The sequence below is a fragment of the Cardiocondyla obscurior genome, linkage group LG01, assembly GCF_019399895.1.
Source record: "Cardiocondyla obscurior isolate alpha-2009 linkage group LG01, Cobs3.1, whole genome shotgun sequence".
Lineage (NCBI taxonomy): Eukaryota > Metazoa > Arthropoda > Insecta > Hymenoptera > Formicidae > Cardiocondyla > Cardiocondyla obscurior.
In genome coordinates, this window is record NC_091864.1 from 581,312 (window position 1) to 595,006 (window position 13,695).

The window sequence follows — 13,695 nt, forward strand, 5'->3', positions numbered from 1 at the left end:
GGTGCGGGTATAAAATATACGCGAGTCCCTCTTTCTCCAATTTTCAGTATTTTATAAAGTTCGGTATATGCAAAAATGAAGATGAATATCGTCAAATTACGTGATCTACGTCGTAATTACCTGTACTAACTTTATTATAGCGGCTTAGCGTACTCTTTATATCATACTTTTCATATTAAATAGCTTATGATGATCAATAAGTATAATTATCAAATGTATCTAAAACTCAATTATATTCTGACTCTTCAAATTCATTTTAATAAAATCTTAATACACTATATAAACAGTCATGATTTAAAATCATTTTAATAACTCTATTAGCTACCTAGAAAAAATAAAAGAACCCGAAGGTTACGAAATATTAAATATATTATTTGAACAGCACTTATTATTTTTCTTAAAAAATATAGAATACGGTATTTACAAAAAGTTTAGATTCTTAAATACTTTATTTAAAAGAATCTTTTGCTCGCCAGTCCAGAAATTCGTCAAACTCGGCTTCGTCCCCGCTCGATGCATCGTCATCGACATTTTCTTGTTTTCTATCTGTACCTTGGACTTGTTCCATACGTTTTGCGAGATCCATGACCCTTTGATAAAAATCAGTTTACGATATATATTTTTTTATGTATAAATTATATTAATATTAATTACCTGGACCAATGCCTAAGTTGTTCCTCAATTTCATCCAGCTGCCTTTCTGTTGTCGCCTCTTCTTGATCGTCCGCTATAATTTGTGCAGACTGTGCAGTCTCTTCCTTAATTTCTTTTTGAAATTTCTCCCATTCTTCTTCAACAGGATCTTTATATTCAACATTACGAATCTGTAAAGAACCAAACACGAAGGGATAAGTACAATCGTTTTAAAAATAAATTAAAATGCACATTTAAATTTCTAATTTACAACAATTTTACCTTTGCATCCATTATTGGATCATCGAAAAATCCTTCAGGAAGAATAGCTGGATTTATATCCTTTACTTTTTCGATTTCTTTTTCCTTTTCCTGATCTTCCTTTTCTGTATATTGAACGTCTGTAGTATTAACTATTAAATCTTTAGCTTTGCTCTCAGGCTGCTTTTGCATTGGAACAGGTGCACCATTAATTTGTTTAGTTTTATCATCAAAAAAATCTGCTGGTAAACTTGATTTAGTTTGCACTACTGGCTGGCTAGAATTTTTTAATATTCCTTTGATCTTTTTGCTTGCAGAACTATCTTGAGATGGAGAAGAAGGCCTCTTAAATGTCTGAATATTAGGTGCCTTTACTGTGCTTTCTAATTTAGTCTTTTTTGCTAAATCGACGTTTTCCTTATGTGCCTTAGAATTTAAGTGAACAGGCCACACTGTTTCACTTCGTATAACTAGCTGGCATAAAATGCACATCAGCTGCCCAGAATCTGTATACGTGTTTATCAGTTAAGGATGCCTTTATTAGTAAAAATTAAAAATTATACCAATAAATAATCTAATAACTGTATTGTATAATGAGAATATCTCAAATCTCAAGCAATGCAATTTCTTTATCAATTTGTTAACGGAAATGTTAGTATAACTGCTTTGAAATGTAAAAAATGTGCAGTTAACCTCAAACCGAAGTACCTAAGTTAAAAAAAAGGATATTTTGCCAGCGGCGAGTCGATTTTCTTGACCATCCCGAGTTTCTTCTTGTGTTCACTCATCGCCTTACGCAAATCATCCTGCGTGAGTTTCCTTTTTAGAGACATTTTCACTCGATCGAATGCACTTACGCGCAACGGGACGCAATTCACGCAACAACCAGCTTGAAGGTTATGTTTTCATCGCCGTTCGTGTTCTACAGTTAACAAGCGGTTGAAGCGTATCGCGTAGGTGGTCTTATCTCTAGAAAATATATTATCAATATTTAATCCGACGTGCTTAATTAATCCAGCGCTACTGTTCCATTCACGCAAGCATTAATAAATTAATTTAAAATATATTTATATTTTACTTTGCAACAAATTAAAGCGCTAACATATTTTCTTTTTTATTTTTAAGAACAAGGTGCAACTTAAATTTCGATTGTTTAAATAAACCTCGAATTTGTTAACTGAAAAATAATTTTTTTTGCGAAACCGCCACAAGTCATCTCGACAGAGAAGCAATAGAATTGCAGATTAGATGCAGGAGTCGAGTTCCGAATCTACTACATCATATAAAACATTTAAATAATACATTCTATTGTTGAATTATTTTAGGAGACCCCTGTTGGTGGAATATTTAATGCTTCATGCGGACGCGGTTGCTGCCAATATTCTACTCGAATCGGATGGCGTACCGCTAGTATCCCGGCATTTTCCTTACAAGAATGTTCTGTAACGGCACGCGCGTGGAATTGCAACGTAAAGGAAGAACTCTCCAGCTTTCGGAAAGACAGTTACTTCATAATATACAAAGATTCACAAAGGTAAGCGAACAGTTCGAGCTACAAATTTCCTGTGTCTCGAAATAAAATAGAAAGTTACATGTAAGTCGCCAGCTGTTGTTCGTGTAAGGTTATGGAATTTTATATTTGTCGTAGTCCGCGATTCACGCGATTCTTTTTATTTGCGCGAATGTAATATGATAAAATTACGAATTTTCAGCCCGAAATCTGCCTGAGAGAGACCGCCGGAACCCTAAATGCAAATTAAAATGCATCTGCGTTCGAGACTCGATTCGAGGCGGCGAGTTAATTATATTTCGGTGCGATAGCGCTACGGATTTTTAGGATCGCCTGGGCTCATGCTCGCGTGCAAGAGAAATTACGCGAATTGTCGTTACCGTAGTTCGATCCCGGCTATCGATCGCCGGCTGTTAAAAACTCGGCCCGAAAATCCTCGAGACGCGGAGGCGCGCTCGGGTATCGAACAAGCGTCGCTTAGCGACAATTTCAGGTCGACGATATTTAATGCAGCATTTTTTTTTTTCGCGGTTACGGCCGTCGGTAAGATTTTCCGTACCGTAAATGATCCTCGCGCTAAGTCATTATCGCCCAAATTAGCAGATCTAAATGACGCGTCGCAATTAACGTGCGCGTGATCTGTTGCGCGCACGTTCAAACGTGCCGTCTCATTTGCGGGTATAATCGTTTTCTTCGCGGCGGTCGCGATCGGACGGGGCGCGTGGAGGCGACCTGGCAGGCTAGAAAAGACGGCGGAACGATTATCGGGTAGCGCCGGGGAGCAATCGAACGTCGTCGGGACGTTGGGCAGGTGCAATCAAAGGGGTAGCGCGCGCGCGGTGACGGAGGCGCGCGCGGGTGAGCTTGCGAAACATTCGATGTCACATGACGGGTAGCGAACCAATCGGGGTGGAGTGCACCGCCACCGCGAGCCAGTCAGGTTTCCGGTTGCTCGACCAGCCGGACGCCATACTGCCCGTGGCCCCGAGTGGTGGCGGCGGCCGCCTGTGTGTGTTTATATCGTCGTTACGCGGTTTCCGCACGTTTTCGCACCGCGGGTCCCGGTCGTGCCGCGGATTCCCGTCGCTGGCGTTACGTACGCGGTGCGCGCGTCCGCAGAACGCGCCGTGCGCCGTGCTGGCTGAGCCGTCCTCTCTTCAATCGTGCCGACAAACCAGCGCGTCCGTCGTGCCTCGCGGAACGTCTCGCGGTTGTGCGCCTCGCGAAGCCTCGAGTGTGTTGTGTTATCCCATGCCGTGACGAGGGAAGTGAGAGAACCGCGGCGGGCAGTCGTGCCTCGTGCTTTGTCGTTCGCGTCGCTCCTCCACCGGCTTCGTTTCCGTCACTCTCGCTCGCTCTCTCTCTCTCTCTCTCTCTCTCTTTCTCCCTCGCGCGCTCTCTCTCTCTTTCTCTCCTTCCCCGTCACACCGTATTGGACCGTTCCGGTGCTCCGATAGTTCCCCGCCTGGAGCTGCCCTGCTGTCGTCGCCTGTCTCGTCACCCCTTGCGTGGATCATCACCCAGGAAGGATGCCAGTGCGTAAGCAAGGTGGTAAGCTCGTACTTTTTTTACGAACATCCAAACGTCGTCTGCTCCTCTCGGCGGGCAGCCGCGCAGGAGGGGCGGACGTGGGTCACTCGGTCAACTGTCACTCGGGCTGACAGATCGCGTGCACCCCTTGTCTCCTCCTCCGCGGGAGCCTGCTCTGAGGTGCCTCGATATTGAATCCGCGTCGCCCCCAGCGGGTCGGATTTCCGTGATTTTTGGTTGCAATTTAGTTAGCGCGACGTCGCATGACATCACGTCAATCGCCACTTTGGCTCTTTCGTCTTCCCCTCGCGGCGATTTGTACGCGTAAGGGCCAGGAGGGGAGTGGCGCGTGTCGATAAAGCTAGTCAGATGTCGATTGTTAGCTCGGGAGCAGCCCGCGTGTTACCCTCCGCAACCTTGAATCGCGACGATCGACATTCGGAGCAGCGACGCGTTCGACGATCTCGCTCCTCCCGGCTGCTCGGACCTGCGACCGTTCGCTAGCACCGGGCCATTGACCACGTGTAACTCGCGACCCTTTTTCGACCGAACCGCACGAGGGTTTTAAAGAGGATAGCTCGCTCGCGACGGCGACGAGCTCGTACGAGCACCGTTCGGCGACCGAGATTTCCTTTATCGAAAATATTGCAGAATTTTGTGGAAAAAAAAGCGAAAATTTGTTAACCGCATTTTGCGCCGGATGCAACCAAGCTTGGGCACGGCTAGGTTTTACCCTCGAAATTGCACGAAATTGCACAGAAACTAATAATTATTTCCCGCGTCGTTCGACGCTGAAAGCATTGCTCGCTGCGGCGAACGTAAGATTTATTCCGGAAAGCACTGCGTGATTTTTTTATTAATTGTAAATTATTATTTCTATCATTTGCAAATTTACGAACTTTTTTTTATTACAATTTCACCGTCCGTCTACTGACCGAGTTGCGCGTAAATTGTTCCATATTATCGCCGGTCCTCGTGCGTGACTCATAAAAGCGATATCGGAACTTATCTCGGGCTCAATATCGCGGACTCATCTTTCCGGGGAGATCGTGGACCAGTTAGCAGCGTGTTGCAATAATCGCGTCGTCGTCGTCACAGCGTATAAGCCGTCGTTTCGTTGTTTGAACGGGGGCCAAGAAAACGCAATAATTTCGGCTCCGGGCGAGGCTCCCTTGCCCGCGGTAATACCGACGAGTAACTCTCACGGCCATGGGCTCGGTCACCGCCGACAATTCCGTTCTCGAAATTGCACCTCGCTCCCTCGCACGCCTAGCCCGCTTTTCGCCGATAGCATATTTCAGCTTTGTAGAACGCTAACCTTGCTCCATAATCGCGAGAGATTTTCGGGTACCGTTCCTGCGATCTTTTGTCGATGCTGGCGAGGCGTTTTGAGAAAAAATATCGTATGCAAATTGCCCGCTGTAATTGTGCAAATTTACTGAATTTTTTACATCTGCTGTAGTAGGTAGATTTTTTTTTTTTTTTTTTTTAATGTACAACGTCTCGTTACGCATGTATTCTCATTTTTTACACGCACCTTTGTAGGCGCACAATTACGTGGGTATTTTAATAAAATAATTTGTCGTCGGGCCACAGAAGCGGCGAGTAAAGCGTACACATTAATTCCGGTTATTCTTAGGAACAATATCCCTCGAGAATTAAGTTAAAGAATTTTGCGAGCTACCGAAGTCGGCGAATACTTAATAAGATCTTCCCCCTTTCGTCTTTCGCAAAATCACCGGAGCGTTGGCGGTTGTTTTGTTCGAGTGATTCCTCCGCGTCGAAAGTAGGCCATCCTATTTTTGCACAATTTTCGAGCTTAATGTCCAAACGTAAATTCACTCTGGCCATTTAATCAGAACCGGGTAGCTGTTTGTTTAAAAGCGCGTTTCGCGTGTAAAGCTTTAGTGGAACCGAACCTACCGCTCGGTATAAATTTAATCTGTCGCCTGAATCGCGTGTGCCGCGAAAGTCACCGGAATTTAACGTTTGATACGCCGTTTAATTATTATCGCCGGGAAAGGGATCGATCGTCCGAGAATGGCACGGGTTTCTTTAAGTAGACTCTCTTGCGACGAAGTCGGAAGCGAAATCCGAGACTTCGCGTGTAGCCAGCCGCGCCGAAAATGGAAGATCGCTTTTAATAACTTTAAGGTATGTCCTTGCCAATTCTCGCGTTGTGTCCTCGCGGTAAATTTTTCCGCCGTTAAACTAATTATCGGAGACGAATGTAGAAATAAACGCGACGACTTCGTACTTTAAAGTGCTCGCCGTCGGGGCGACGAGAAAGACATGAATAAATAATTGAAGCCGCGTTACTTAGCGCGCGGCTTACGACGTCGCGTGGAGTTGCGCGTTACCGAGGGTTCAATCCCTGCACGACGCGTGTTTTTCTTTTTTTTTTTTCTTTGCGAGAACGCGGTGCATCCAGCGCCGCGCCAAAGTGAGCCTCGCGTGAAAAATCGATATCCCATAGGGCTCCGTACCCCAACGAGAATAGGGGGAGCGGGCCCCCTTTTATCTCTCTCCCTGTTTCTCGCGTATCTACGAACACGTGGCTCGCGTTCGCCACGCTCGAGCTTACATATTTCCGCAAAACGTCGCTCGCGCAGCGCGATTGCATTCGCGAGTAGGTACGTAAAGTGCAAGGGAATAACGACTGTGTAGCAGCACGTGCTGCGAGAAAACGAGGTAGAGGTAAAGGTAACGTATTGATTCTTTTTAGCTATGAACTTCTGTATATGTAGGCCAACGGCGGATGTATCTAGAAAGGCGTTCGGGCGTAAACAGCGTTAACGCTAAAATAGACACATTCGTTGTCGAAGCAGCCATGTAACTTCGACAAGTTGCAGATATTTTTTTTTTTCTTTTCTTTTTCCTCTTTCTTTTTTCTTTTTACAAAAGACTTTTGCTAGAAAGGAAAAAAGAACGCGAAGAAATTCTCGCGTCGTGCCTCTTTACAGCAACTTTCAGGTGAAATATTTATAATCCATAGGCAGTCTCTCTTTTTTTTTTCTTTTTTTTTTCCTTTCTACATTTATCCGTGCAGGCCGTTGTTCAAGAGCACGTATATTGTTTCCGCGCGTAAGAACATCTTGCTCGAGATTACTTTCTTACTTCGCGACGGGCGAGCTGTTTGTGGGAATCTCTCGTACTCGTTCGGTTACTTGGTCAAACGTTGCGCGCTTCTAATTTGTAAAACGAGACACGCGGCAAGGTCGTAGCTGCAACGGTTTTCAATTTCTGCGGTGCATGCGTTTTTGCGGAGCCACGAAGACGACGCCGGAGAGATAGAAACGCGGGGAATCGCGGATGGTTTATGGCTCGGTGGCTCGCTCAGCCTGACAACCTGCCGGCTTTATATATTTACCCGCACATACTGCATTGTGCAAGCATTTACGTACAGTATATATGACCGCGCGTGATCTTCCACCCTCTTATCGACTAATTGGGTATCGTATGCTGTTTCGGGCCAGCTGTTACGTACTCCATCTCAGCGTGCAGATTAAACAGCAAAAATTCAACTATTAAATTGTTAACTCTCGCTTGAATTTTCGCCGGAGCCTTGTTATCGCTGCGCTATAAAATAATTGGCTGATATTGCCACGCGATTTTGGAACGAACAAAAATTAATTAACAGAGACGTAATATATGCAGTTTGAAATTGAAAGCTTTTTGCTGCACGCGCGGTGTAGAATTTGTAGAATTTAAATCCCGAAGAAAAATTTAATACCGTTACGTAAAATATTCGTCGCATAAAAAAAAAAATATATATATTTTTTTTTAATCGCGTTTGGAATGAATTTGCGAAATGACATCGCGCAGGGAGCAGCTCCAGCGAATCAAATTCGAATCTGATTGGTGTCTGAAATATCGGGAAATATCGCGCCGGCCGTGGGCGTACGTTCTATGCGCCGACCCTTTATTCTTGCACAATGTATTACTTTACCTTCGTACGTACGTGCCACACGGCGGGCACACATTCTCGGTACGCGATAGAAGACGCGGCAATGAAGGACGAAAGAGGAGATGACGCGCCTGATAATGAGAGCAATGAATGGGAAGTGGGGCGAGAGCGTGTGTGCGCTCGTCCTAAAGCAGAGATGCGTTCTCTACATTTTGCAGGAGCTTAGATATTTACCTATGTACATTATACGTGTATATGGATGGCGTGCGGATATTCGACGGCCTGGTTCGTCTACAGTTATTGCCCGTCGTACTTTACGGGCGCGATTCCCGTGTCCGGGAAAAAGTTTATTACTTTCGGCTTGGATATTTCTCGGAGGCTCAGCTCTTTCCCCCTTCGTGCCGCGCGATACTCAACCGAGCGTCTTTGCTGAAGCTGTTTACCGCGATAATACCCTCGCGTAATGAATATCGTTGCGCACACGTGTCACTTTACAGTTGAAGGTTTTAAAAGATAACGCGTACACCGAAAGCACGGGAGAAAATAATTCACCGGCGGCAAAGGCGAATGAATTTATTGACGTTACGGGGACAGCGGGTAAAATGCAGTCTCGTTAGGTAGCAACGGGGAAGATCTTATTAACAGTGTATGGGAGTTTATTAATGTTTGCAGGAGCCTGCGGGTTTTCCCCGCAACGCTCCCAGCAATGATACTCGGGTTTCTGTAGACTCATCGCGCGAGCGGCAGCATAATTCGGCGAGCTTCGTAATAAAGCATTGCCGCAAAGCCCTGTTGTCGCAAACAACAGCTGCTTATACCCGTCTATAGATCGGCACTCGTTATATGCAGCCCGACGACACCCGTCACTATTGTTCTCGGCGACATCGTTGATCGGGAGTGGCATGTTGGCTCTATTCTTAACCCGTCAAAGAAAATAGACATTTCAGCGAGATTTCCAGCGTGCGATAAATTAAATATGTGTCTCGTTATATCCTCCTTAGCATCGTCGGCTTTTGTGCCGCCGTTAGGAAAATAGAAAGCGCGAGTCACCGCGGTTGTAAGTGGACTTTGCGAGGCGTTTCGCGCGCGCGGTCCTCGTAACGTTTGCAAAATTACAGAGCGCGACGTTAATTCCGTATACTCGAATCTCCGCGCGTACCGCCGCGAAAGACGAGCGATGTTTCCAATTCTCAGTTCGAATCCGTCGTGGCTGAAGTTGCTGCGGCCCCCGAGCGCGTTGGAACGAATTTCGATCGTTCTCAATTAAAATCCAATTAAGAAGTTTTCGTAACGGGGGGTGATGCATCGCTCTCGCGGGGCCTCGGAATAATTTGCGGTGTTAAAATAAATGCCGGGCACGGCGTGAAGTATATTGGATTCGGATTTCATACGCGTTTCGATTCCCGGAGTTCTGGGAAACGCGTCTATTCGCAGACGCGCACCTGTATGCGCTCTCCGATGTAAGTTTCGCCGGTGCTTCCCGCGCGCAAAGTTCGCAGATATTTCATCGCATTGGTTTCTACCGTCAGGCGATCGTGCATCGGGGTTAACCGACCTCGTTAATGTTTGCTCAGACCAACAAGTATGCGCGTTGTTCCGCCTTTCATAACTTCCTACCCCTTTCTGGTTCGCTTTCTCCGCGTTTGCTTTGCGCGCGATATTAATCTCAGGTGGATGACGCTCGATAGCTGCAGCTGCAGCTTTGCTTCGATTTCCGATTCGCAGATTGATTTCATGCAACGATTAATTTAATACATAACTAAATTTAATAACGTTAAAAAAGAAGAAAATAATTTTTTTTTCTCTTCGTTATTTGTACCGTCGAATTGCTATTATGTTTGCGTACGCGACGATAAAGAATTACACTGTTGTGCGGAATTTAATAGAGCAGTGGACTGCTCCGAAAGAAAAGTGCTCGTAAAATCGATGCACGTGAAAAGGTCGACAAACTAGATGCGAAGTTAAAAAGCACTGCCGGAGTGCTGGGCGGAAGGGTTTTTTCGTGTTCCGACGTTATCGGATGAAGCTTGGCAAGATTCCTCTTGATCGAACTGTAAAATGACTAAAGAAAGGGGAGCCGGGATCGAAAATGCGAGCGACCGGGTACGTTTTTTGCGCGTTCCGATGCATTTCAGAAGTGAATCAGCAGCGGCGGTGGAACGCGAGAGTAATCGTTAAGCGATTATTATAAAATTAATTTTATTAGATTGCGTTTTTACGCGTCGCGTTTCCTAAATTTGACACACAAAACGCGCGGAGGAGAATAACGGTTGCCTCTCGTAAAAAGCTCGCCGAGAATATGTGCCTTTCACGTCGATTTGCCCCCGCGATGCATTCGGGGCTTATCGAGATCGCCGCTGGAACGGCGTTCTAAACGTTTCCTTGAAGCAAATTCTGAATGGCGAACGTGTGTTACGGACGGCGGGCGTTGTGCGGGAATTCGATCGCTAATGGATGCCGCATTTGCGGAGGGGATTCATATCGATTAATATCAAGGCGAAGGGTACCGCGAAATCAATAGAATTATTCGTGTCGCGGGCATTATTCGTGATACGTCCCGATGGCGAATCTAATTATGCACGGGGGAGGAATAATGTACGCTCGTACGTGAGCGCGAACTTCGGGCTTTCGTATCCGATGGCGAACGATTAGCGCGGCGTGGCACGCAACAGAAAGATAATTCACCATCGCGCTTCGGGTGTATCGGTGTACGTAGCCGTTATCCTCATTATTTGCCCATACGTATCGCAATAACGCGCGTTGTAATCAAAGCGCGTGACGTTCCGGGCGCGACCCTTCCCTCCCGCAAATTATTTTGCTTTGCCGTGCGAATTATGCACGTTATTATTTACATCGCACGTCACACGTGCATTATTAATCTCGTCAACTGGAATATCAGCTCGGCTCTGCTACATTCGTCGCGGCGGATCTTCCCGTAGCGCCGCTCTCGTTCGGTCACTCGCATATCGCTCCAATTATTATTGGCCTCCACTACCGCTACCGGGGTTATAATGGTTTCGATACATTTGGCACGGTACACTAGTCGTTGCTGCCAATTAGTATCGATAGTCCGTGTCTCGGGACCATAGTCCACCGAGTGGTGCTACGGCCACGTGGTGTACGTACGTACGTGCCCGCGTATCGATCGCGCCACTCGTTCATTACATTCGTATCTATACACATTCCTGCACCGAATCTCGCACAAGACTCGACATTTGTTTCACTTTCGTAAATCATTTATCATCGCGGCACGTCGTAGATATTGAAAATTTATAAAATAGAAAAATAAAAAAAAAATTAGAACCATCTGCGGAGAATCTATTCGCGTCAGAAGTTCGAAATAAATTTTTTTTTTTTAATTAGAAATAGATATTTATAATTCTAATAATTATAGGAACACAGACTAGTAGACTACTTACGCGCGCGTGCGTTTTAAGTATTGGTAAAGTTATACAATCTTAGTGCAGACGTCGATTTCCGTTTCACACATCGGCTCGACGTCGCGAAACGTCATTAAAGTCACATACTCACATTTAAATACGTATGCATATATGCAAATACACACACAGGTGCAGATCCTTCTAATGTAGGACGCAGCCGGCAAGACTAAATTTAGGATAAGATGCAACAGTCGAATTTCGAAGCGTGCCCACGCTTGTCGCTCGCGGAACGACCGTCGAAGCAATTTTCTTTTTTTTTTTTTTTTGCGTTTACGCGAGTACTCCATCTTCAGTCGCGAAGAGCCTTTGATCTTTAAGATCTTCCCTGACGACGGGTCCGAAGAAAGAGAGAGACAGAGAGAGCGGTTCGTCCTCGCCAACATCGGTGGAGTTCGCGTCGCGTAATCTCCACGTGTCATATGTCGTCAAACGCCACATGTTATAAGCATGACAAATAAATGCGCGTTGGTTGGGCGTACCGCCAGAATTGTTGTTAATTTTGAAAAAGTATATATGCACATATGCTGTGGCAATATTGCACGGGCCTCGAGTTAAAAATTAAAGTGGAGAATGACGACTCGCCGTTAATTTCCGCGGAAAATCATGGAACTCGCGGCGCGATTATCTGTGCGAGTTTAGTGCGATCGTTGTGAATACAAAATATAAAATACTTTCACTGATTCTTTAAAAAGAGGAAAAAGAAAAAAAATACTCGAGAAAAATATTATTTTAACCTTATTAAAATATTCCATACTTTTTTTTTTATAATAAACGAACCGATCCGCTGTTACAAAGTAGAGAAGCGCGTATTATTAAATCACGCAGTGGTATTAGCAACATGTGGGCGCCAGTGATATCTGTCGTGTGGACCATCATGTACATGATGCAACGGAAAATAATGCCGGGAAATCTAGGCCAGGAAACACCGACGAAATTAAAGGGTAAATTATTTTTAATTGACGAAATGTACGCTTTTTATCGTTACGTAACGTTGCTCGAATACGCGCGGACGATTCGATTAACGTAACAGGCCGCGGTTGAATAGCCGTGAAATCATTTGGTGCTCGGTGCCTGGTAATCGAAACGCTCTTTCGCCGACGACAATCAAATAGTCGCGTGTCTCGTATGGAACTCATTGAGTTTCGCAATGGAGATTTACGACGTTCCACAATACGCAGAATTCGGCTGCAGCCGTGCGGCGGACGTCGTTATGCGACTTCTGTCTCGATTTCTATGCTTGAATACTATCTACGTGATTTAGATGCAAGGTCACGTTAGGCCCCGTGGAATTCGTTGCGATACGGAACGTGCCATTCCGAACGTCGAATTAGCGGATTAATCGCGGAACATCCTGGCCGCAGGAATTCACGTTTATTGTCTTTTGCCTTCGATATAGCATAGCTCGAAATTCGCCTTTTATCGAGGATTTTTCTACGAGGATATTCCGGCGGACAGTCCAACTTATCGGGAATAAAAGTTACACGCGTGACTGTCGTCCGACATTTATTAATATTTCGCAGTTAACGTTCTTTGAGTTTTATTTTCTCTGTTTTACTTGCTGGCCGGAATGAATCTCAGTCGGTGTTACGTAAATTAACATTTTGGCAGGACTTCAGGTTGGTGTTAGTCTAGCGCACGTTTTCGTCGAAGGTCAAGAAATTTCCGTACAATAGATTTGACCGTTTTAGAATTAAATAGATAGCACGATAAGCTGTCTCATTAATTAATTGCTTTTAAAGCGCGATATATTTTGCGGTGACATAGCGAAAGTAAGGCCGATAATTTGCAGAGGTTTTGAAAATTTAAAAGAAAAAGAAAAAGAAAAAATTAAAAAAAAAAATATATGACGTTACTTTAATTTAGGGAATTAACAGTGTTGCGCCAGAAGATTTTTAAATCGCCTATTACGCGCTATTAGGAGCCGCATTACTTTGCATTAATTACTTGCGAAATTAAATTACATAATTTTTTGAATTTCACGCAAGTTGCTCGCGCGGATATTTCAAAAGACTTACCGTTCTCGGAATGGAAATCAGGAAAACCAGAAGCAGACGAAGTTTAGGTAATGAAGGCGGAAGCTACGGGCGGCGTAACCTTCGTTAATTGAATAATGCTGCACTCGCGCACCTAGAAAAGTACCCTAGACACGCCACCTCTGCACTCTCCCTCTTATCCTCCCGCTCATCTTCATCCCGCCCTCATTCCGCGCACTTCTCTTACGTTTCCTCCGTCTTACCTTCGCAACGTAACGAGACGAGACGACGAACCATCGCTTGGTACGTCTGGTTAACGGAATACGAATGAGCTCTACCGTCGAGAAATAATCTTCATACGGCAAGTCGATTTGCGGTTTGAATATGGAGTGGCGAAACGCGACGGATCGTTAATTACGGGGCGGCGAATCGTGTTTATCA

The 13,695-nt window shown here is 45.1% G+C and overlaps 2 protein-coding genes across 4 annotated transcripts in view; one reads left to right on the plus strand and one right to left on the minus strand.

The window, feature by feature from the left end:
- Window positions 1-219: 219 nt before the first annotated feature.
- Window positions 220-13,455, minus strand: LOC139101396 (zinc finger protein 830). Of its 2 annotated transcripts, XM_070654525.1 has the most exons (6): window positions 13,297-13,455; window positions 1,624-1,863; window positions 916-1,408; window positions 655-824; window positions 425-590; window positions 220-325 (listed from the first exon to the last, which is right to left on the minus strand). In XM_070654525.1, the coding sequence occupies exons 2-5, from the start codon at window positions 1,725-1,727 to the stop codon at window positions 449-451; spliced, it is 909 nt and encodes a 302-aa protein (XP_070510626.1). In that variant the 5' UTR covers window positions 1,728-1,863; window positions 13,297-13,455; the 3' UTR covers window positions 220-325; window positions 425-448. The 2 variants fall into 2 exon arrangements, with proteins under 2 accessions (XP_070510626.1, XP_070510619.1); XM_070654518.1 differs by lacking the exon at window positions 220-325 and having other exon boundaries at window positions 371-590.
- LOC139101492 (disks large 1 tumor suppressor protein-like) overlaps window positions 3,149-13,695 on the plus strand; it is a 61,573-nt gene continuing 51,026 nt past the window's right edge. Inside the window, exon 1 of one of the 2 annotated variants that reach the window (XR_011545557.1) lies at window positions 3,149-3,955. Coding sequence is in view for 1 of the 2 variants with exons in the window: in XM_070654666.1 (XP_070510767.1) it covers window positions 3,934-3,955 (22 nt within the window). In the remaining variant the exon portion in view is untranslated. The remainder of the gene's footprint in view (window positions 3,956-13,695) is intronic. The other variant, XM_070654666.1, reaches the window with a different exon arrangement.